The sequence below is a fragment of the Elgaria multicarinata genome, chromosome 9 (genome assembly GCF_023053635.1).
Source record: "Elgaria multicarinata webbii isolate HBS135686 ecotype San Diego chromosome 9, rElgMul1.1.pri, whole genome shotgun sequence".
NCBI lineage: Eukaryota > Metazoa > Chordata > Lepidosauria > Squamata > Anguidae > Elgaria > Elgaria multicarinata.
In genome coordinates, this window is record NC_086179.1 from 18,283,516 (window position 1) to 18,308,508 (window position 24,993).

The window sequence follows — 24,993 nt, forward strand, 5'->3', positions numbered from 1 at the left end:
AGTCTCCTGCACATCTCCCGCTCCTTTTCCCAGTTAACCTGTTTAAAAATAAATCTCAGAAAAACGATTCTTCTGAAATATGTCGGGAGATCCTGACTGCAGTCGAAGTTGCGCTATAAAACACCCACTAGAGGGCGCTGTCCCATTGAACTATATGGGCTGGGAGGTTTGAAATTAAAGGCCTTTTTCCTAAAGCTTTTAAAACTTGATGTTGTGCAGACTTCTACTGTTACTTTCTACTGTTAGTTTTACCCTACCCAGTGCCTGCTTACCCTACCCTGTACCTGTTTGCATTCTCTTCCCCTCCTTATTGTTTTACTATGATTTTATTAGATTGTAAGCCTATGTGGCAGGGTCTTGCTATTTACTGTTTTACTCTGTACAGCACCATGTACATTGATGGTGCTATATAAATAAATAATAATAATAATAATAATAATAATAATAATAATAATAATAATAAGGCCATGTGGTCGCTGCTCTCTTCCTGTGTAATTCAGCATGTTTCAAATGCAAAAGAGAAGTAGGAAGCAGAGCGACAGTTTCTAAAAGCCCTCTTGGTCTATAAACTGGGTAGATTGATTCCTATTAAGGGCTACAATAGTAATGTGCAGCACTGCTTTTCAGAGCCACAAGATGGCAGTACAACACAGCAGCATAAGGTGTGCAACAGTTCGTTTAGGAATGTAGAAGAAATTCATTTCCGTTCACAAATCATCAGTAGACCCTGTTTTCTACTCTGAATGCAAACACATTTTCCCGAAAAAGCATGCATGTCCCTGAACTTGTGCCTGCATTCAAAAAAATGCATTTTTTTTTAAAAAAAAATGTGTACTTTAAAACATGCTTTGGTCAACGGGGGAAAGGGGAAAACTTTAGAAAAATGTGCACTTTCCCAGTTCGAACAAAAACAGGTCGCAAATGAGAATGGGAACAAGAAGAACCAAGATTCAAAGTGGACTTCGGAGGAACCTCTATGATTTCAAGTAGCCCTGGTTCTTCTAATCCCTGCAGATCATCACTCAGTTCCCTCCTTCTTTCAACACTCTTAGGGCTGCTTCAAAAATGAGCTGTTTCCAACGTGGATGGTAGAAAAAAAAACATGCAAGCCACGTGTACAGCAACCACACAGACTGGGTGTCCCTACCTCTCCCCTTCCCCTCTGCGCCTTACAAAGCTGAATCTACTGGTCTCCTTGTGTGCAGCTTGTAGCAGCTCTGCTTTTGCTGCAAGAGGCCGTCCTGACTCTGAGGCCACAGGAAAACGCAGAGAGCGGTACCATCGCCGCCAACCTGGACCCATGGCAGTGATGTACAGAACCAGCAGCTCCTGCTCAAGGAGAAGCAATGCCACCAGCCCTTGGGCAAATGCCACTGGCCGGAAAGGAAATGAGCGACCCAAAGGGCTGTCATGGAAGTAGCCATGAAGTGAATCAGGGCGCTCCACACTTTATGCAACAACCACTAACGTTGCACTGTGTAACGTCCAGCCAAGGCGGGAGACCAGCCTTGCCCATCCCTTGGCCAGAGAAGAAGCAGCTGCCTGGAGTTCGCTTTCACCTCCCTGCCAGAAAGAACACGCATTTCCAACTCACAGTTGCCCTGGGGCTGCAAAAGGAAGGGGAAAGAACCCTTTGGACCCGTCCATTGACCTAAGGAACAAGGGACCCGTTCAAGCAAGGACAACAGCAAGAGGTGACGAGCCTGGCCCAAAGTGCATCTAAATGCCCACTTATAACTGGTTCTGGCCTTGAAATAGGATCTCTCTTCTCTTCCTTTTCCCTCCGCTCCCTTTTCCTTGTGTGCCTTGTCTTTTTAGTTTGTTAGCTTGATGGCCGAGCCTTTCCCTCCCTCCCTTCTCATTGTTGTGAGCCACTTTGGGAGATAATCATCGCTTGAAAAGCGGGATAAAAATGCAGTAAATAATAAAGCAATCACTGCACTGGACACACCTAAAGCTGTGCGTGGAAGGCATTATGTATGTATTTTGGGAACCCAGCTAGAGGAGGGGAGGGACCATGGCTGGGTGATAAAGCACTTGCTTTGCATGCAGAAGATGTTGGCTGCAATTGCTGGCCTCTCCAGTTAAAAGTGATCAGGTGGTGTCTAAGACCTCTGCCAAAGTTCCCGGCAAGCTGCTGACAGCCAGAGCAGACAATGCGGGGCTGGAAAGACAAATAGTCCAAGCCGGTGGAAAGCAGCTTCCTATGTTCCTCTATCAGGAAGGTGCAGTAAACAGAAAGAGGCCAGGGTGGGAACAAGAACAGCAAACCCCGAGGGAATCTACACGTCGTTGTGAGGGCGCTTGCATGCGCCCCCAGTGCGCCCCCACAACGACTGTGTAGACAGAGAAAGAAGAGGCGGAGGAAGAGGCGGCGGAGGCGGCAGCTGGGGAACCGGCCGCGTCCTTGCCACCGCCGCCTCCCCGCCGGCCTCCTGCTGCCGGGGTAAGAACCACCCAGGTCGGAGAGCTCGGAGGAAGCGGAAGCCGAGCTCTCCGACCCAGGCCACTCTTACCCCGGCAGCAGGAGGCCGGCGGGGAGGCGGCGGCGGCAAGGACGCGGCCGGTTCCCCAGCCACCACCGCCACCTCTTCCTCCGTCTCTTCTTTCTCCGTCTACACAGTCGTTGTGGGGGCGCACTGGGGGCGCATGCAAGCGCCCTCACAACGACGTGTAGATTCCCTCCCCATGTGTTTTGAATGGCTCTCCATCCTCCCCCAAACACGTTAGAATGATCAGTGCAGACTAAACCCATGAGCCTCGCTGACTACTAAGGGGCACTTGCTTTCAGAGTGAGAAGTTGAGGGGTGATCATTGAGACAGCCTTTTCAGTGGTGGCACCCCAAGTTTGGAACACTCTGCCCAAGGAAGCTCACGCCTTTTCAGCATCAGGTCAAAGAACTTTATATTTGCCCAGGACTTTTGGATGCTGCATTTTTACATAATGTTTTGATCTGGCTTGTATCCTTTTCTCCCGCTGGTATTTTTGTTTCGTTTTAATTGTATGAATTGTTCCTGATTTCAATTTGTAAGCCGAAGAGCAGGATAAGAAAAGCGATCCATCTGTCTATCTATCTATCTATCTATCTATCTATCTATCTATCTATCTATCTATCTGTTGAAATAATAAATACAATATTACAGGCACTATTTTTTGCAGGGGATAGTTTGCCTACAAAAAACAGTAGAAAAGGCCTCAAACCCAGCAGAGAATTATGCACAGGACTTAGAAACAGATGTCACCACACAAAGCAAGCCACAGCATGCTCACGACTTGACGTATTAAGTCACATACGGTAAACAGAATTACAAAATAGATCTGTAAAACAAGATGGAAAGCAGGGTGGTTAACGTCGATAGCAGAAACTCTTCTACCTTCCCTAAATTAGGAAGCAACATTCCAAACTGAGCCTGGGCTTTTCGTTTCTTTTTCCATCCTACTTCTCTACATCCTAGGCAGTATAAAATGATACCGTGCGATCAGTCCATGGTCCATTAAAACCAATGGCAAAAATTCCCATTGATGTAAGTGGTTCTTCGTGGCCCATGCAGGGCCGTATTTGAATGATCTGCCCTTGGGAAGCTTTTAAGCACTGGAGGGATCCAGATGACCCACACTTAGGGTAGATTCACTGAAATCAACGGGACTTAAGTTAGTCCCGACTTGAGTGTCCCATTGATTTCAATAGGTCTACTCTAAATATGATTGAGAGTGCAATCCTCTTGGGATGCCCGTCAGCCTCCAATGCAAATATGGTTAAGAAGAAAGGGAACGAAGCAGGGCAGAGCAGGACTTCCAGACCACTTGCAAGGAAATCCATAAATGATCAGCGTTCGTGGCCCTGTTCCATCCCTTCAAGAGCCCCTTGCAAAGCACAGGAGCGGGGTTTTCACTCCGTTGTCTCGGGGCAGCAATTTGTGGGGAGTCACCGCAAGCCGTCTCATGCCTGGGCAGACTATTTATTCCTACTAGCCCAGAGGCAGGGAGTCTATCACTCTCCAGATGTTGTTGCTCTACAACTTCCATCATCCGCCATGCTGGTGGAGGCCAGCAGAGTTCAGCAACATTTGAAGGGCTACAGGCTCCCCGTTCCCGACCTAACCGCTAATTGTCTGTTATCGTCTAGTGGCTCTCCAGAGTCCCCAGCAGAGGTCCTTCTACTTCATTCTCATCGCTAGAGATGTTGGGGACTGAATGCAGGGTCTTCTGTATGCAAGGCATGTGCTTTCCTGCTGGGCTGTTTTCCTGCAACCCAAGAAAGGCAAATGCTATTTTGGGTTGCATTAATAGAAGTATAGCTTCCAAATCACGTGAGGTACTGGTTCCTCTCTATTCGGCCCTGGTTAGGCCTCATCTAGAGTATTGCATCCAGTTCTGGGCTCCACAATTCAAGAAGGACGCGGACAAGCTGGAGCGTGTTCAGAAGAGGGCAACCAGGATGATCAGGGGTCTGGAAACAAAGCCCTATGAAGAGAGACTGAAAGAACTGGGTATGTTTAGCCTGGAGAAGAGAAGATTGAGGGGAGACATGATAGCACTCTTCAAATACTTAAAAGGTTGTCACGCAGAGGAGGGCCAGGATCTCTTCTTGATCCTCCCAGAGTGCAGGACACGGAATAACGGGCTCAAGTTAAAGGAAGCCAGATTCCGGGTGGACATCAGGAAAAACTTCCTGACTGTTAGAGCAGTGCGACAATGGAATCAGTTACCTAGGGAGGTTGTGGGCTCTCCCACACTAGAGGCCTTCAAGAGGCAGCTGGACAACCATCTGTCCGGGATGCTTTAGGGTGGATTCCTGCACTGAGCAGGGGGTTGGACTCGATGGCCTTGTAGGCCCATTCCAACTCTGCTATTCTATGACTCTATGATTCTATGATCCCCCCATTCCTTATCCATGCAAGCCATAAGCCAACTAGTCCAAGGATGCCAACATCTGTATTTTCAGTCACCAGTCTTCTCTACACAGTAATTTGGTAGCTAGAAGCATACATTGCCATGCAATTCATGGATACGGTTGCCATTTTCTTCCCGGAAGGACTCCTGTGTCTTTTATGGCTGTGCAACAAATCTGGCAGGCAAAGCTTCTTCTCCCCCCCCCCCATCATCATCATATCTGCATGCTAGCAAGACACACACACCCCTTCCAAATGTCTGGTTTGCAAAGGAACCCAAATGCACAAAAATCTGGCAACCCTATTCATGGTGGGTCAGGCTCTAGACAACATCACCTAACAATAAAAGACAGATATGACCAGGGCATTACATCCAAAAACAAAAATGAAATGCAATCTTGAAGAAAGGCCTGTGTTGTTGTTTTAAACTTTTGTACTGCACTTAGGCATTATAAGCATTATTATTATTATTATTATTATTATTATTGATGATGATGATAGTAAATCTCTTTTACATATACTTTAGAAGTGAAATAGGGTGTTAACTTTTAACACTCCTTGATTAAAATGGTCTGGCCAACCAAGAACCAGATAAAATTCCATCACGAGCTTGATGCAGCCCACATCTACCAGCTGCCCACACGGTACCAGCTGCCCACATGGTACCAGCAGCCCACATGGTACCAGCTGCCCACACGGTACCAGCAGCCCACACGGTACCAGCTGCCCACACGGTACCAGCAGCCCACACGGTACCAGCTGCCCACACGGTACCAGCTGCCCACACGGTACCAACAGCCCACATGGTACCAGCTGCCCACACAGTACCAACAGCCCACATGGTACCAGCTGCCCACATGGTACCAGCACCCCACCAGGGAACATTACCTTGAGAGAGGAACCCTTAGGGGTGAAACATTTAAACGGCTTCTCATCGGTCACAGCTTCCTCTGGCATCTTCTGGCGTTTCTCAGCCGCTTCCGCCCTTCTCCTCTCAATTTCCTCCTTCAGCCGCCTCTTTTCTTCCTGCCAAAAAGTCACAATGTGACATGATTGAGTTGCTCAGCGTTTGTTTTCAGTTTTTCAACCCTGCTTCCCAATCCTCTAACGTTCAAGAGTGGCAGCAAGCAGCAACCGTTATACAGATGATTGGGCCCAGTCACCGTTTAGAGAACAGACAGACAGGAGTCGCTCCACTCTGGGAATTGCCCTCGCTATAATATCACACATTGTTGCCACACGTACGATAAGAGAGGAGAACGTAAGAAGAGCCCCTGCCGGATCAGACCAAAGTCCTGTGTAAGCATCTCTCAGCACGAAGGGCTGTGGCCAGCACCGATTGGCCAATACTGATTGGCGTCTTCCAAATTTGTTGGATTACAACTCCCATCATCCCCAACCAGCATGAAGCACCCTTCCCCAGCACCGGAGCAATTTTCAAATTGAAAAGCAAAGAACTGTGTTCAACAAGGGTCTCCCTGGTGAAAAAAGAGCGTTGATTCCTGTTTTCGTGTATAGTTGCACGCTCTCTTGCTTCCCCGTGGCAAATTCCCCAGCTCTCCCCCTATGTTCCCCATATCCAGCTGAAATCCAAAGAACAGAATTCCTGATTACCGTGTTCCACAAGGCTAAGAACGGCAGGGGGACTGGTCCACAGATGAAAAACAGGGCTGTACGTAGAGCTTAGCAAAAAATGAATGAAGCCACTTTAGGTTCTGCTTCTATAAATAAAACAGTGAATCTGGGCAAAAGACTTCCTGAATATTCACAATTATTGCTCACACAGGGCTTTTTCAGCCATAACCTTTAACCCTCTCTGCCTGTAAACTGTAAACAAAGCGCACCCCATCCAGGGAGTTATAAAGCTCTGGAGTTTAGTTAAGGTGTGAACAGTGTCTGAAAGAACCACACTGATTTCCTTTTGTGCTTTTACTCTGGGCCAAATGTGCTCCTAAAGCTAAAACAACTTGTGCAGCTCTTTCAGGGTGGGCCTTGGTTGCAAGGGACTCGGCTATTCAAGTGTCGCACTGTCCTGGCTGCGTCGCTCTGATGTCACATCCTGCGATCTAGGGGCTGCCCAGCTAGTTGCTCTGAAGCAAATGGGATGCCTTCAATTGTATTGTATCTTCAGAGGTCCATGGGCAAAGCTGGCTACATTAAACAGCCCACCTTGTGCCTTTACTCCAAAGGCGTTCAAAGAATAGTGGTCACTCGTTGCATCTTTTTTCAGAATGCGTTTCGTTAAAAGGCGTAGGATTTGAGGAGCTAGACGCTCGGTTTTAAAGGCAAATACCTCCAGTTTAAAGAGCTGTATTCAAAACCAGATTGTTCTATTAAAATTAGGGTGGCCATATGGAAAGGAGGACAGGGCTCCTGTATCTTTAACAGTTGTATAGAAAAGGGAATTTCAGCAGGTGTCCTTTTGTATGCATGAAGTACCTGATAGAATTCCCTCTTTATCACAACAGTTAAAGCTGCAGGAGCCCTGCCGTCTTTTGTATCTGGCCACTCTAGTATAGCTCCTGCAGCTTTTCTTTGTTGGATTCAGGGACATGTATGTGTGCGGGATTTGTTGGGTCTCTAGGTTCACAGAATAGTACCAACTTGCTAATTATCTGCTGTTTGCATTTATCATTTACCTGGCTGCATTTGTATTTTAGGTGGTAACTGATATTATTATTGTTCATATCACCTAAAATATTGCTACTGCTTTGATACTGGGTTAGATTGATCTGTTTATTTTGATGGATATTGGAAATATTTTGTCACTGAAATGTTTAAAATTGAAATCTTTATCACTTTGTTGTACTCTTGTTGTGTCTGAATTGCAACTTGCTTTGAACACAGTTTTTTATGGAAAAGTGCCAGGGCCATAGACATTAAAATCAAATTTAAACTAATGGTATCTAAAATTTACAGTTCTTACCGAGGTCACCCTTGCAAAAACCTCTTAAAATGCATGAAGCTGAGAGTTGCGGTTTGCTTCGAGCATGAAGAACCTCGGCAGCGGGGCCTTCTCTGAGGCTGCACCCACCCTCTGGAAAACCCTCCCTTGTGTGGTTCGGGAGGTGGAAAACATAACATCTTTTAAATGCCTCCTGAAAACATACCTTCACACAGGCTTACCCTGGTTATTAGCCTAGCTGGCTTTTATATTGCTTTTTCAACTTTTAACGTTTTTAAATTTATCCATACTTGTTTTATGTCTTGCTCTCTGTGCACTGCCCAGAGAGCTTTGGCTGATGGGCAGTATAAAAATGTAGTAAGTAAAAAATAAATAAATGAAATAAAATCCAGCAAGCTTCACGGCTGAGTGGAGATTTGAAGCCGGGCTTGCAGTCCCCAGACCCAACAGCCTAACCAATTCACCCAGGGGTGAAGACCTTTGTACGCCTGGGTTCAGCAGGCCCAAATCCACTCACAAAGATAGCTCCTACTGAATTCAGCTCACAAAGTCAGTCCTATAAAATGTGTTCTTTGGGTACAATCATAGACACTTTGATGATGGAGTAAGCCCAACTGGGCATAAGTGACTGTGGCGTAAACGTGAAGAGGACGGTGTTGTTCATGGCTTAACAATCCAAAGGAAAGCATAGACCGCTTCATGAACGACGTTGTCCTACATCAGGAATGGACAACTTCAGTGGGTTGAGGGGCCACACTGGCTCCCCTGGAAACAACATGGGCCACACGCTTCTCCTGACATCAGAAAAGGGCACGTCGCTACCAGAAGTGACCAACAGCTGAATTCCCAGAGGCGCGCATTCCTCCTGTGCTGTTTCCCAGCAGACACTGGGTATGTGAGGAATGCACACCCTCTTTCTCTGTAGAATCGTGCTCCCCACGGCCTACCAAACAGCTATTCTGATGACTGGGGGAGAGAATGCAATTCTACTGGGAAACAAAGCTCATTCTCTCTCTACACTTTGTTTTCCAGCAGAATCGCTGGGAATCCATAGGTGGCCAGGGACTCAGGAAGAGGGGTGGGGCTGTCAAAAAAACCCACGGGGAAGGACTGTAGTGCAATGGGAAGACACAGAGCTCCTTCAGACAGGGGGAAATCACATTCCCTTACCGTGGCTCTGCTTCCTGCCTCTCTTCCGCTTCTGCAATGAGCTGTAATTACACGAGAAAGAGAGCAGCGACCATGTGGCTTGTACAGCCTCAATGCAGTTGAATGGGACAGCGCCCCCTAGTGGGCATTTTATAGTGCAACTTTGCCTGCACACAGCAGGAAAACCTAACAAAATGTCGATATATCCCAAAAGAGTCAGTTGTCTGAGGTTTTATTTTTAGCACTAAAAGCTGAAAATGGCGCAGGAGACACACAGGAGGCTGACAGCATTGTCAGAATGACCCATGAACATCTGTGAGTAGCCAGTCACGAGACTGCTACAAAACACTCGTGACTGGCCACTCACAGAGGCATCTTCCTATGTGTATTCCGCACCAACAGGCTTGCTCTCGTCATACATTTTCTGCATGCGCCGCGGGGCCATTTTGGCCGTCCGTTACCTCCTCCCGAGTTTTCCTTTCCGCCTCCTCTCTCTTCCTCCTCTGCTCTTCTTCTTCCAGAACCTTCCGACGCTCTTCGCGTTTCTTTTTCAGCTCTTCCAGTTCCACAGCCGCCTCCTGTTGCTTTTGCTTCAACTTCTCAAACTCTTCGCTCTCGTTTTCGCCTCGGCGACGACGCAGTTCCTCCACCCGCTTGCCGGCCTCCGCGTGGGACACTGGCTTGGCTTCGTCAGCATCTGAGGCGGTTTTGAAGCCTGGGCGACTGAGGAAGGAAGCAAGGAACAAGCTACAGTGAGCAACGTTTTCTTTGGCTTGTCGGAACTGACAGTGTAAGGATCGGTCTCCACATGACGTAGAATGAAAAACAGCAGGAGGCTGCACCACATTCTGGACTGTACCACTTTGAGAATCTCAGCAGGGGTGTCATAGTTTTGAACATGGTTTTATTTTTTAAAAAATCCTTCTACATTAAAAAAAAAAAACTCCCTGACACATGAGAGGGGAAAAGTTCTAGCCTAGTCCTCTCCCTCATGTGCTAGTGCTGTTTTAATTGGGAGAAACTCTATGTAGTGCTTTGCGTGGGAGAGCACGGAGAATATGACCTTACCACATGCAGTCTAAAGTAGTGCAATCCAGAATCCTACCACCACGTTCAGTGTACTGTATAGATGCTTCCTTAAGCATCAGGAAATGACATTACAATACCTTTCCGAGAAACTGCCCCACTCTTTGAGGTGCAGCAAGTGATTTACCGGGGAAACGGCCTTTTCAGTAGTGGCACCATGACTTTGGAATGCTGTCCCTGAAGGGGCTTACCTGGCACCAACATTGATATCATTTTGGCGCCTGGCAAGAATTGCTTTTTTAAAAAAATTCCCAGGACTTTACATCTGATCTGTTTTATCCGTGCTGCCATGTTTTTTATGTTCCCTCCTTTAGATCTGCTGAATTTAGTGCACTGTGTGTATATTTTTCATCATGTTTATTGCCATGGATCCAGGCTTAGTCAAACCTAACCCAGAACCATCGAAATCAATGGCATGTAAGTTTGTCACGGCTAACTTTTGCCCTATTGATTTCAATGGGTCTGCTCTAAGTATGACTTAGGCCTTAGCTTGACCTACCGGTCTAGCGGGACGGAGGGGTGAAGATCTCGTGATATTTTTATTGTGAGATCTCCCCCTCTGATCACACGCGGTGCGTGATGACTTCAGAGGGAGACGCGTTGCTCCTGCCATTTTGGTTTTTTTTTTTCTTAAAAGGGAAAATGCGCACGAGCGCTCAGGCGCAAAAGGTAAGCTTTTTTTAAAAAAAAACATTATTTTCCCTGCTCCCCCCACCCCACTCCCCAATGGGCGCAGTGCTCCTGAGGAGCTCTGCGCCCCGTGCGCGGGTCCCAGGTCCTTGCGAGGAACCGCAAACAACCGGGAGAAACCGCGACACCCAGCCACACATTCTGCGGTCTTGGGTTCAGCCTGGAACCGTGGAAAAACCGGGCTCAAAGGGTAGGGTGAGATCACGGAGCAAGGGAGTGATCATCCCTCCCTAATCCCGGGATCCCCTGTGCATCATGTGAACGCACAGGGATGATCCTGGGGATCGCCCCGGGATTTCGCCCCGTCTAGCTAAGGCCTAAGTCTGTATCCAACCTACTTTATTTCTAACTTTTTTGTAAGGTGTCCTATATTTAAACAACAACCACAACAACAGTTTTACTGTGTTTAATGTGTTTGCTTTGTTTTTTTATGTATACATACATACATACATACAAACATACATACACACTATGTATGTAGACCTGCTGAAAGGCCTCCCTCATGAAGGCTCCTCCTCCCTCAACTGTCACCACCAGCAGCCATTCCAGCAGGCCATACTGAGGGAGATGAGAGGGAGGGCAGGGCCATTTCACCCACCCTGCTAAAAGAATTAATTCCACCACCCCTTTCCTTTTCCCTTGTATGATGACGTGTCTTTTTAGATTGTAAGCAGGCAGGCAGGGACTGTCTTGTTTAATTGATTATATGTAAGCTGCTCTGGGAGACTTTTTGGCTGAGGAGCAGCATAAAAATTCTAATACTACCAATAATAATAATTTTATTGTGTGTTGTTAAATATTTCCTTGCTCTATTATGCTTTGTAAGGGGTCTAATGGGGCTGAAACTATGGGAAAGCAAATACAGCAAATCAAGCCATGTTCTTTGCACCTCTCAGGACCGATTCACACTGCAGCTTAATATGGCTCAAGCATACACGGCCTAGGTCAGCAGACGTATCCAGCTTTGGGGGGTCACCTTTACAAGCCCAAATAGCTTGAGCTTTATACAAGCGTAGGCCTGTGAGTGACATTTACAGTATCATCTCATCTATTGAAAAGGCCTCAAGGGAAATGAGGGGGAGATTAAAACAAAACATCTGGCTAATCCAACCACTGGGATAGTTAGAAGTGTTGATTTCATAGGATTACATATTGAGATGGGGTTGCAACAGCGGCCTGGAAATATGAATTGAATTTGGCTAAATAGTCAGATTCAGATACATGAGGTTTAAATGGGGGGTCCACTGGATTCCTTTACTGCCATGTGGGCTCCCACTCTGCAGTCTGAAGCGGTTCAGTCTAGAAATGGGGTTCTCCAAAGAACTTTCTTACAGCATAGAAAGAGACTCACACACACACACGCACCAACCCAACAAATTCCCACCAATATTCAGCACCAAATCTGTGGCATTCATTCTGACATTTAACTTGGCATTTCACTCTTTCTAAAAGTTGGCAGAATCTATACTAGTCCCTGACCTGTGAATTTGCTCCAGTATATCACAGTGTAAACTGAGAAAGACTAAACTTGACAAGAACAAACTAAGGGTGATTGCAAAATTAAACCTCTGAACATTTGATGCACTATTTTCAATGCACTATGCACTATTGACATAGGGCTTCTCTAAACGAGCGGTTATAGAACATGTATGACTAGCTACTTATGGAGGTTTGCAGGTCAATTACACGACGTCGTGAATGACCAGGACATCTCCTGCGGTATCCATTGCAAATTCTGCCATGAAAACAACTACTTTTAAGTGGTAACATTAAAAAAAAGCAGGATATTCCGCCACTAGATGGTGCTGTCTCAATTGAAGTGAACAGAGGGGAAGTATTCAATTCAAAGCATGTGGTTGCCCCTCTCCACCCGTGTAATGCAGCCCATAACAATCGCGGCAAAAAGCAGGAAGCACAAACGCCCCAGGTAAGCAACACAATTTCTCCATAATGTAAAGATGCCCATAAATGTGTGGCTATTGTTGATGGACTAGAGAAAGCAGAGAGGTGGCACTTTTAATGAAAATGGGGCACTGTAGCTAACAATATACATTTTGCTCACATTAGACTGATCGAAGCAAGAAACACTTCAAGCTTTCTCTATAAAAACCTGCCCTCGATCTTTCCTGTAGCACAGTCCTTTGTGTTGCAACTGAGACCCATAAAAGGCAACATCAGGCCCAAGTATAAACATCCTAGCCTGAGCGTATATCTTACCTAAAAGCATTCTCTGCATGTTTCAGTTTGTGAGTGGAGAATTCCGGGAAACGCTCCCCATTCTGTGGCTTTGACTCAGGAAGTCCTTTCTTGCGGTCCCAGGCAGGTTTAACCTCTTCCTTGGGTGTTTTGTCTCGGTTCACCTTGCTGTCTTTTATCTGCTGGAGAGAGATTGTAAAAATGAACACATCATGTCCAAGGAAGGAATAGCAGGAGGTGACCATCTCCTGCTGCCGGCAGGCAGATAACAAGCAATTAACCTTTTAGAAATGTTTTATAGGCTGCAAGCAACGGTTGCAGCAATCTATGCCTTGTGTATATTCTTCGTTTTATGAAAATGCATTGTTTGCAGGATCTTACGACCACTCCCAAGATTAAAGTAAAGGTGTTTCCCACATTGTCACCAGGGCCTGATTGCACTGGTGGCCAAGCTTTTCATTAAGCATGCCACAACTATCGGGGATCCAGGGGGCATTTCTGCCCCCCTCCCCACAGGCCACACTAGGTTAATAAATAAATAAAACAAACCACTCCACAGCACTCAGTAGAGCGAAAAGAGTTAAATTTAGAAGCAGCAGCCAGGCACCTCTCCACCGTGCCTGGGTCCAGCTCCAGCTGAGAGCCCCCTCCCTCCTGCTACCAACTGTCTCTGCAGAGGCCACCAGTGAGGCAGGAAGCAGCAGCCAGGCACCTCTCCACCGTGCCTGGGTCCAGCTCCAGCTGAGAGCCCCCTCCCTCCTGCTACCAACTGTCTCTGGAGAGGCCACCAGTGAGGGAGGAAGCAGCAGCCAGGCACCTCTCCACCGTGCCTGGGTCCAGCTCCAGCTGAGAGCCCCCTCCCTCCTGCTACCAACTGTCTCTGGAGAGGCCACCAGTGAGGGAGGAAGCAGCAGCCAGGCACCTCTCCACCGTGCCTGGGTCCAGCTCCAGCTGAGAGCCCCCTCCCTCCTGCTGTCAACTGTAACTGCTGAACTTTCCAACTAAGATTGTAGTGCCTGAATTTGCTTTCTTTTTCCCCCTCCTCCTCCTCCCTCCCAATCCCCTTTCCTTTTGTGTCATGTCTTTTAGATTGTAAGCCTGTGGGCAGGGACTGTCAAGAAATACTTTTGTAAGCCACCGCGAGAGCCTTTTTTGGCTGAATGGCGGCATAAAAATCCTTAAATAAATAAAATAAAATAAAATAAATAAATAAATTATGATGGACAAATTGAGATTGCAACCAAACAGCCATTTTGTTTGTTAAAATAAAATATTAAAAACCCTTTTTTTAAAATGCGGGGCAAGCAGGAGCCGCATGTGGCCCTCATGCTGCACTCCCCTGCTGTAGTGTATAGCACAGTACATAGTCATAGACATAGAATAGTTGAGCTGGAAGGGGCCTATAAGGCCATCGAGTCCAACCCCCTGCTCAGTGCAGGAATCTACCTCAAAGCATTCCTGACAGGTACCTGTCCTGCTGCATCTTGAATGCCTCCAGTGTGTGAAAGCCCACGACCTCCCTAGGACATTGGTTCCATTGTTGTACTGCTCTAACAGTCAGGAAGTTTTTCCTGATGTCCAGGCAGAATCTGGCTTCCTGTAACTTGAGCCCATTATTCCGTGTCCTGCACTCTGAGATGATTGAGAAAAGATCCTGGCCTTCCTCTGTGTGACGGCCTTTCAAGTACTCAAAGAGTGCTCTCATGTCTCCCCTCAGCCTCCTCTTCCGAAGGTTAAACGTGCCCAGTTCTTTCAGTTGCTCCTCATAGGGCTTTGTTTCCAGACTCCTGATCATCCTCGTTGCCCTCCTCTGCATCCTTCTTGATACCCAGAACTGGACAAATGTTTTGTGCTATTGGCGGTGGTTCAGTGGCTGCCAGCATCCTTTGGTTTTCCTCCCAGCAGCTGCTTACAGTCTCAAGGACCATGACCATCCCCAGCTTTGTCCCCCTTTGCACAATCTCCCAAATCTCCCAAATGCCACACACACACCCAACTTCACACAGTGCAAAAAGGGTGGAGAGGTTGGGAGAGGCATTTTGTCTCCCCTCTAGCTAGAGCTGTTGCAAGTGTGGGTGCAACTCAGCTAGCTTCAAAAGGAAAACAAACAGCTTAGATAGAGGATCTCCAAGCTTCCTAGACTGTCCTCTAATCTGTGCCGAACTTCCTTCCCATGGTAGACTGATACTCTTAGGGTTGCTGACCTCACTTCCTCCTTCTTCATTCTCTTGCCTCTTAGAGAAGAGACCTCTTTTGGGGGTCTCCCTCCCTCCTGGATTGGGGACCCTTCTATCCAACATGTATTCCCTGCAATAAAATGCAAGCGTCCTCATTCTTTTGACCTAGAGACTGCTGTGAGATTTATCCAGGGTAAAGCCTGCTCCTTCAGCCAGTCTTTCACACAGCTCAGTCTCGTCAGGATCTTGCTAACAAGGGCTTCCCACTGTGACACTTGTGGCTTTTACTCCATGGATTGATCACTTATACTCGATGGCACAAATTGGTCCTCAAGCCCTCCTGCTCCCGTCAAGGTGAGCCACAAATTCCTGCTGTCTGATTCGGAGACCATGTTCGTAGTGTTACTGAAAGTAGCCAAAACAGACATGACTCCACCATTACCTACATATGCTTTCTGAAAACATTTAACTAGAACTAATGCTTGGGCTGGTCTCCAGCCTCAAAGACAAGCCAAGTGGAGAATTCCCCTATTTCCCTGCACAATTTGGCTTGGCGATATTTTAGCCCAGATGCAACATCTCTGCACATTTGTCTTTGCTTTCTAGTCCCCCACCCAGCAAATCTCTGGGATTAGCTTCATTTACGGCTGTCCCTGACAGCCTGACCCTCCGGCAAGCTGAGTCATGCCTGGATGTTAATTGGAACTGTGCAGAGCACAACGTTCAAAAACCTCTTCTGGTCTGAAGGAGCAATTATTCCTATAAAGAACATCAGTTAAACCGCCAGCCAACGCCAGCCTGGCATGAGCAGTGAACAAAAATTACAAATGCTCTTCTCCGAATGAACTGAGCCATCAGCCCCGTACACAAAAGGGTCGTATCCAGACTGAATCATTCTTAGAGCAGCCCCACTGAAATCAATGAGGATTAATTTAATCCAGGCCAATTTAAATCCCATTGATTTCAATGGCATAAACACAATGTTGCATGAGCTGACTTCTGCTTGAGCAATGGGACTTCCCTTTGCTCCACCCCTAAACCCACCCCTTCCCTGTGCACACACACACCAAATCCGCTCCATTTCATTTATTTCAATTCATTCACCTCTCAACCCTCTGGAGGAGATTTAGGAGGGGGGAGCATGGGAAACTGCTGGGGGAGGGAAAATCCATGCGGCCAGAACTTTCTATTCCTGCTGGTGGCCAGCCAGCACTGGATCCAACCCAATGGGTCTACTCTAAGCGTGACTAAGTCTGGGTTCAACCCAATGCCTTGCATTGTTTTCAGCACTAAGCGTTTTGGGAAAGGACCTCTGGAGTTCACCAAACAGATTTTCTTCAGAATAGGTCTAGAGGGCTCTACCAGGCGTTCATTTTGAACTCAAGGTGGAAAAAACAAAATGGAGACATACCAGGCAGTCCTTCAACTGGAAGGTTAGAGGTGGCACCATAGCCTTTCACTTATGTGAAACTCTGGAATTCACTCCCACAGGATGTAGCGACAGCCACCAATTTGGATGGCTTTAAAGGGGTTGGGGGTTGGATCAATTCCTGGAGGAGAAGGCTATCAATGGCTACTAGTCCTGATGGCTATGTGCTACCTCTGGGGAACATGGGCTGGAGGGTTCTGTTGCACCCGTGTCCTGTGTGTGGGTTCCTGGCCACTGTGTAAACAGACTAAATGGACCCTTGGTCTGATCCAGCAGGGCTCTTCTTATGTTTTTAGGGATTAGGGGGGAAATAGCCGAGCTTTCTCCCTCTTTTGATGTTCAGGGCCACTAACGATAAATACCATGAATCAATCACAAAAAATAAAGAACAAAATGAATTCACAGTAAAATGACTAAGCCCAAAAATAAATAGAAAAGCTGAAAGCACTTCAATACCACCAAGCAGCCATCATATCACAGTATGATATGATTCCGGCTGGACATCAGGAAAAACTTCCTAACTGTTAGAGCAGTGCGACGGTGGAATCAGTTACCTAGGGAGGTTGTGGGCTCTCCCACACTAGAGGCATTCAAGAGGCAGCTGGACAACCATCTGTCAGGGATGCTTTAGGGTGGATTCCTGCATTGAGCAGGGGGTTGGACTCGATGGCCTTGTAGGCCCCTTCCAACTCTGCTATTCTATGATTCTATGATTCTATCACTCCTTAAAAGCCTTCCTTAAAAGATGTGTTTTAGCCAGACAGACAGAGTTTACACTGAGACAGGATTATCTGAGGAACAGTAAACCCCAAGTGAGGTGACCAAGAAAGCCATATCTAGTATGTCCACACGCCAAACTTCAGGGGCTAGAGGGAAACAGCAGGGCCATCTGATGCTGAACCAAATGCACTGTTGAAGGAGGCGGTCCGTACAGGATCCTACCCTCAGGCCACTGGGGTTTAAAGGAAAACTGGCACTTTTTGGACATCTAGAACTTCAGAGGGGTTTTACATGCTTTCATATCTTAGTGTTGGCCCACTGGACTAGGGAGATCTGAGTTCAAATCCCTACTCAGCCAAGAATCTCACTGGGTGACCTTATGTCCCTATCTTTCAATCAAACCTACCTCACAGAGTTGTTGTGAGGACAAAATGGGGAGAGCGTATATGCTACCCTGAGCTCCTTGGAGGAAGGGAGAGATTTTAAAAAATGTAATAAATGAATAAACAAACAAACAAATTCGTATCTGCACAAAAAGTATGTATGTAAATACTTCCACACAACACTTATTTGCACACAGGTATCTTTGGGTCAAAACCCACTATGGCTGAAATCTTATGCACAGTTACTTGGGAGTAAGCCCCACTGAAATCAGTGGGAGAGAAACATATAGGATCAACATATAGTTTGCATTTTCCTAAAGCAGTCCTACAGCCCAACATTACAAATTAATTAATTAATTACCAAATATAATAAACATGCATCAATTTAAAGGGATACAAATTATTGTAAACATTATTATTATTATTATTATTATTATTATTATCATCATCATCATCATCATCATCATCATCATCATCATCTCTTTCCTCGCTCATGGTAGTTTTTCTAGACAGACATGACGGGCTTTGCCAAGTCATGCTCTTTTTTACTGATTCAGGAATTTCCTGACAATTGAGCATGTTTTAAGTATGACTGCTTTCTGGATGTTGGTGTGGATGTATTTAGGTAAGCCCAGTTTCTGAAGGTCTTCTGTATAACTGAAGAGGCTGATGTGACTAACAGAATAATTGTGACCTTTTCCTGTTGCCATAGTTCTTTAACTTACATGGCCAGTGATGTATATTTTTCTCTCTTTTCCTCTTCCTTTGCTACAACATTTTTGTCATTAGGTATTGCTATGTCAATGAGATACATGTGTTTTTCTTTTTTGTCTATAACTGTTATGTCTGGTCGGTTGCAAGTATTGCCTTGTTCTGTCCCAGTATATTTTATGATCTGCATTTTCCAAGATCATTTCGGGTGAGTAAGTATAGTATGGTGTAGGCTGCTTGACGAGTTTGAATTTGATGTCCAGTTGTTGGTGAGTTATTTTTGCAGCGGTATTGTGTCTGTCCGTATTATATTATTATTATTATTATTATTATTATTATTATTATTATTATTATTATTATTATTTTGGGTTTTCAAAACTTTCAAAGCCCCAGGTTCCCTCTTAGCTCACTGTCTCCTCCACCCTTATTTATGACCAATTTCAAATAGCGAAAAAGAAAAAGAACTCAAGGCCTGTATTGTTTCCTCCGCTCTCTGAAAGCAAAGGCCTGGGTGTGAAAATCCTTGTTTCCAGGCCGCCTACTGATTAGCATGAAGGGAAACATCTCAATTTCTTACCAGATGAGCATCAAGAATAAATGACTATGACCCAACAACCAATTGTTCTGGGTTTCAGATTTAAGGCGTCAGGCCTTTTTAGGATTCTTAGGCTTGCCTCAAACTACATACTGGGCAGCATTCCATGATTCATCCTTGCTCTGCACGTTTTTTAAAAAATACAAAACTTTCTGTGACAGGCAGTGTATGTTTAACCCTTCACCTTTTTCATCTAAACAGAACTTCTCAAACCTGCTTTTTTCCCCTGTTGAGAAAAGATATGGGCTTCCAATAGCAGGGCCAGGATAGCAGAGCCAGTTCCAGGTCTGTAGGGCACCTAAGCACAGGCCCCTCACTGGGCTGGTTTGCAGGGCCCCTTGGCATGGGCCCCGCACCGGACTGGTTTGCAGGGGCCCTCGGCAGGGCCCCCTCACTGGGCTGGTTTTCAGGGGCACTCAGCATGGGCCCCTCACTGGGCTGGTTTGCAGGGCCCCTTGGTATGGGCCCTTCACTGGGCTGGTTTGCAGGGGCCCTTGGTATGGGCTCCTCACTGGGCTGGTTTGCAGGGGCCCTTGGTACGGCCCCGTCACTGGGCTGGTTTGCAGGGCCCCTTGGTATGGGCCCTTCAGTGGGCTTGTGCTCCATTGCAGTAGCATGCACTGGGCAGCTCTGGCTTCTCTCTCCCACTCCTCCTTCTTATGACATCTTCTTTCCGTATACAGATGGGTGGATGGGATCTTCCCACAAACAACCAGGAGTTGCCCTCCAACACATCTGGAGGGCACCGGGTTGGGGAAGCTGGTTTAGACCATCCAACTCCTGATTCTAGATTTAAATGTAAATACTCCAAATAAAGTTGTGGGTGTTTAAGGACCTGGGATTTAGCTGAAGGGATTATCTTCTTGTAAATACAAATGCATTTAAAATAAAGGAGGGTGGGGGTGGGGACATTGCAAATAAAAAAGAAAGAGAAAATCCCTGCTGTTCACGCAGCATGTCTAGCCAAAGTGGAAGCAGGAAATACCACAAATATCATGTCATGAGAAAGCTAGCTTCAGTACAAGCTTTGCAGGCCAGCCCTGCACACCCAGAATCTTAAGGTAGTCCAGAAACACAACAGATTCTCTGACAAAAATTGAACGGGAAATGGAACTGCGAGAGGTAGATTCACGCAAACTGAAACCTCATCTTGCCGTACCAAGTTTGCTTTTTCCCGACAGACCTGCAGCAGGGATCACCCCCTTGTTTGCCAACGATGAGCAGTGCTTCCTTTCTTATTTTGGGACAGGGGGTGACCCGAATACAGCCTTTTCCTCTTATGAGACTGAAATGTTATACGGTCACTCCAGATGATTTGAGGAGGGGCCAAAGGTCAGTGGTGGAGAGGACATGCTTTGCATGTCACATGTTGGCTTCATTTGAAACAGGCTTCTACTGCTTCAGAGCATTAGGGCGCAATCCTATGCATGTTTAGACAGGAAAAAAGCCTACAACTCCCAGCACACCCCAGCCAGCCATTCCGATTGGGGCATGCTGGGAACTATAAGACCTTTTTTGGTCTAAATATACACAGGATTGTTCCCTCAGTCTACTTAACCCAGCACTGCTTACTACTCTGATTGACAGCAGCTCTCTGGGTCTCAGGCAGAGATCTTCCACGCCGCCTGCGACTTGATCCTTTATATAACTAGACTTGCTGGGAATTGAACCTGGAACCTTCTACATCCAAAACACACTGTCTCCCACTGAGTTACAGCCGCTTCTCCCAATCCTTGGGATCTCCCATTAAAAGGTTCTCAGGGCCAGAGCAGACGGTACTTTAAATCTTTCTCTAGTAGCGTCTTTTTTCCCCTGATACTCCAGAGTACAGGGTCCCCAACCTACATCTGAAAAGCCTTGCTAGGGTCCCAATCTGGATCAGGTCCCCTGCACCTAACCTAGAACAAACAAACAAAATGAAAATACGACTCTGCTACATACACATTTAAAGAAATGTCTGCTTTGGCCTGCAGGTAGCACAGCTAGAAGGATGACTACCTGAGCCTCTGGGGGCGCATGGCCAAGCAATGGTTGGTCTATTAGGTGTGCTCGTAGGATGAAAAAAATTAACTCTGGACACACACACACTTATCCCAATTCAGAGCCAGTAGCTTGCTAGATTATTCCACTATAATTCATGGGAGGGGACACCTTTTCTTTCTTTTTTTTGTAAAGGTCACCCTTCTTTCAAAAATAAAGTATTTTTTTTATTAGAGAACTCATTTTCGAATTTCAAAGGATAACTGCGTTTCAATTCGCATAGTGGTTCAAAAGTGTGAAATTAGATAAATTCGGATTAAAATGTGAACTGAATGCATTTCTCCTTCATCTCTATATAGGCTCAGTGGGTTGTCTACTGCCAACAGAACGGACACGGCCGACGGATTGCATTCTGCTGCTCCCCGCATGCCCCCTGGAACTGCTCCAGAAGGTTGGGGCATTTGGGGGAAGGCTTTCAAGGAGGAGGAGGGGAAAGGAAACTCCCCATTGCGCAAGTAGAAGCCCACTTGCGTAACGTTGGATCTAACCCAGAATTCCTTACTTACCATACAGTAGAACACCATAGCACCAGCTCCTGTGTTTACAGTAGAAATGCAATGCATAGCGTTTTGTAAACATTTATCTCTCAAACAAGAGAGAAGAATCTGGAGTCTGCACACTTTATATTATGAAATGGAAAACCATTAGTTAGGTTCAGAGTAAGGGGCTAAAGACGTCTTGGAGTAGCCACAGAAGAAACCACCAAATCCCAGGAAGAAAAGTCATGATGAGGTGGAGGGAGAAATAACCGAAAGAAAAATGAGTTGGTGCCAGTTTATAATCCCAACACCAAATGCTTCCTTAACCTGCTAAAGAATCCATTCCAGTTGAGTTTGACTGGAGTTTGACTGGTTATCTGTTTCGCCGTATATACAGATTCAATTTAAGGGAATGCTCAGCTTGTACAGTTAGCTGAAATAATATGGGGCCTGCTTCACCACACAGCCAGTTTCATAAAGGTTTGGCTCAACTCCTGTCTTGCTCTACAGACTCCTGTCTCTACAGAGGCTACAATGTCTTGCTCTGCAAACTCTAAAGACTCTACAGTGTCTTGCTCCACAGTCCCCAGTGGGAATAGGTGTCCTTGGACCTGGCTGCTCCTACACTTGAAGTTGCATAAGGGACCTTTGACTTTTGCTGAGTGACTCCTTGGAGGTCATGCTGAATGTCTGAACATGAGGGTATTCGAGTAGATTTTCCACACAGCCACCCCTCCCCAAATAATAGTTACCTCCTCTTTTCTGAAGGCCGGCCGCAGTTTCTCATCTTGTAGCTTTTCTTTTTTAGCTTCCACTTTTCCCTCTTTTTCTTCCCCCTTTTTGCAATGTTTTTGTAAGATGAAAACATCAGTCCTATGGCAAACCCTATAACATCTGTCGCTGCTGCTGCAATAAAGCTGTGCTCACATACCCCCTTTGTTCTGTGCCGCTGCTGCCGTGCACGCAACTCCCTCCGGGTAGCGCAGTGAATTCTACATTCCTCCTGCACATTTGCGCTCTCTGTTCCATTCTGGTGTGCCCGTGTTCCCACACATCTCAGCAGAGCTCCCGCTGTGCTTGGTTCTAAGACCCACGGAGGCTCATTCAGCAGTCACGCCACAAACATCTGCTGGGTGCTCGTCCACGGCCCATGCTGTGCCTTTGTACCTTGCGGATGTGCTCGGCTACTGCCCTGGTCCCATTTACAGCCACAAGAAGAGGAGGCGAGGGAAAGTGAGGGATTGAGAGCATGCACAGATTCCTGTGAAAAGACCCCAGAGCCAAAAAAGGAAACCACTGAACCACGTGTCATGCGCCGACCATGTTACAGACGCGTGGAAAGCAAGAAGCTGAAGGTCAAAAAGGAACAAAACTATGGCAAGAGTTAGTAGTCAAAAGTGAAGAAAGAAGAGGGTGAGCAAATTCCAATCCAGTTTCATTTGTTTGTTTGGTAAAAATGCATTACATTTCCTACAAAACACAGGCAAAAGTTGGTTGGGTGCAAAATGTTTACTGTACCTGTTTTCTCAGGAAAGCTGCTGTGGTTTTTTCCTCTTGTACTTTCTTCTCTTTTACCTGCTTGTCTTCTGTCTTCTTCTCTTCTACCTTCTTCCCTTTCGCCTGATCTACCTTTTTCCCCTCAGTCTTTTGTTTCGCCTTCAACCTTTCCTCTTCCAGCTTAGCCTTTTCTTCAGCTGCCCTCTTAGCCTCTGCCTTGGCCCGCTCCCGCTCCTCAGCCTCCTTTTTTTCCTTTTCCTTTGCCCTCTCTCTTTCTTCAGCCGCCTTTTTCTCTTCGGCAGCCTTAATCCTCTCCCTCTCCTCAGCTTCACGCCTCTCTTTCTCCTGAGCAGCTCTTTTCCTCTCTGCCTCAACCCTCTTTCTCTCCTCCTCAGCTTTCTGTTGTTCCTCTACTTTGATTCTTTCCCTTTCTTCTGCTTCTAGCCTCTCTTTTTCCTCAGCTGCCCTTTTCTCTGCTTCAAGCCTCTCTCTCTCCTCCTCCTCCTCCTCGGCTCTCCTTTGCTGTTCTGCTTTAGCTCTCTCCATTTCCTCTCTCTCAAGCCTCTCCTTCTCCTCTATTTTTTGCTTTTCTGCTTCATCCTCATCCTCTTTATCTTTCCTTTGTTCTAAGGCTACTGTGATGCTTACGGCCCCTCCACTGCCAGCTAGGGCATCTGTGTCATTCTCTACTTTTTGCTCATCGGCGTTTACCTCAAGACGCTGTACTTTCAACACCACAGCTCCCTCATCATCATCTACCATTTTCTTTTCTAATGTTACTTCTACCTGATTATCCTCTATGATTCTTTGCTTTGGCTTCTCGTCTTGTTCCTCCTCCTTGTCTTCCTCCTCTTTCTTCTCCTCTTCCTCATCTTGCCTCAAGTTATTCCTTTGGTACGATTTGGTGATGGTTTCAGTTTCCTCCACCTCGTAGCGTCTTCTGTGGGTTTCCACCTTCTCCTCTTTCTCCGGGGTCTCATTTTCTTCGACGTTGTTCACCACTTTTCCGCTGGTGAACGACAGGCTCTCGTCAGTAATTGTTGGGTCAAATTCCTTTTGGCGCTCCATGGCTTCTTGAAGACGTTTCTGGCGCCTTTCTTCCCTCTTCGCTAACCTTTCCAAGAACACCGCATCGTCATCCCCGTCACCTTGAGTATTTGTAACAGTGGTAATTGTAGTCATAGTACTTTTGGTATCTTCTTCTGTAAGGCTGTATAAGACACAGAATTTGTGGTACTCTGTGAACCTCAAGACACAATCTGTTTGATTGTTTCTGCCCGACCCCTCTCCAATATGTCTAGAATTCAGCATGCTGCTTGGGGTGACCCTAACATAAGGAACACAAGAGGCTGCCTAATACTAGGTCAGACAATTGGTCCATCTAGCCCACTAATGTCTACTCTGACTGCAGGAACTTTCCAGGGTCTCACACAGTAGTCTTTCACATCACTTCCTATCAGACTCATTTCAAACTGGAGATGCCAAGGATCTGTACCTGTCTGTACTCATGATTGGGACTCCTGGACTTCAGGGCAGGGTCAGTGGGGATGGTCCTGTTTTTGAGGACCCTTGGTCCCCCTCCCTCAATGCCTCTACCTCCTCAGCACCATCATCGCCAAGGGCTCTTGCTCCTCCTCTTCCTCTTTCTCATCATTGCTACCACTTGCTTGCCTGACAGGCAGAGAGCCAGTGAGCAAAGAGGCAAGTACTGCTCCTCCTCTTTCCCTGGGGCAGAGTGAGTTGCAGGTGAACAAGCAGGTTGTGGAGGAGGAGGAGGAGGAGGAGGAGGAGAAGAAGAAGAAGAAGAAGAAGAAGAAGAAGAAGAAGAAGAAGAAGAAGAAGAAGAAGAAGAGGAGGAGGAGGAGGAGGAGGAGGAGGAGGAGGAGGAGGAGGAGGAGGAGGAGGAGGAGGAGGAGGAGGAGGAGGAGGAGGAGGAGGAGGAGGAGGAGGAGCAACTCCAGGGCTGGGTTGCATGGGCCCCTGGCAGCTGCCCAACCATGCCTGTCCTTGATACTGGTCTTGCGCTCCCCCTCCATTTGATTG

The 24,993-nt window shown here is 46.6% G+C and overlaps 1 protein-coding gene across 8 annotated transcripts in view; it reads right to left on the minus strand.

Annotated features, from left to right (window-relative positions):
• CALD1 (caldesmon 1) overlaps positions 1 to 24,993 on the minus strand; it is a 240,770-nt gene that overhangs the window by 17,383 nt on the left and 198,394 nt on the right. For 5 of the 8 annotated variants that reach the window (XM_063134841.1, XM_063134837.1, XM_063134838.1 and 2 more), the window contains 5 exons: positions 22,972 to 24,160; positions 22,206 to 22,289; positions 12,941 to 13,101; positions 9,409 to 9,670; positions 5,782 to 5,919 (listed from right to left, as the gene is read on the minus strand). In XM_063134841.1, coding sequence (XP_062990911.1) covers positions 5,782 to 5,919; positions 9,409 to 9,670; positions 12,941 to 13,101; positions 22,206 to 22,289; positions 22,972 to 24,160 — 1,834 coding nt within the window. The remainder of the gene's footprint in view (positions 1 to 5,781; positions 5,920 to 9,408; positions 9,671 to 12,940; positions 13,102 to 22,205; positions 22,290 to 22,971; positions 24,161 to 24,993) is intronic. The other 3 variants (XM_063134845.1, XM_063134844.1, XM_063134843.1) reach the window with 2 other exon arrangements.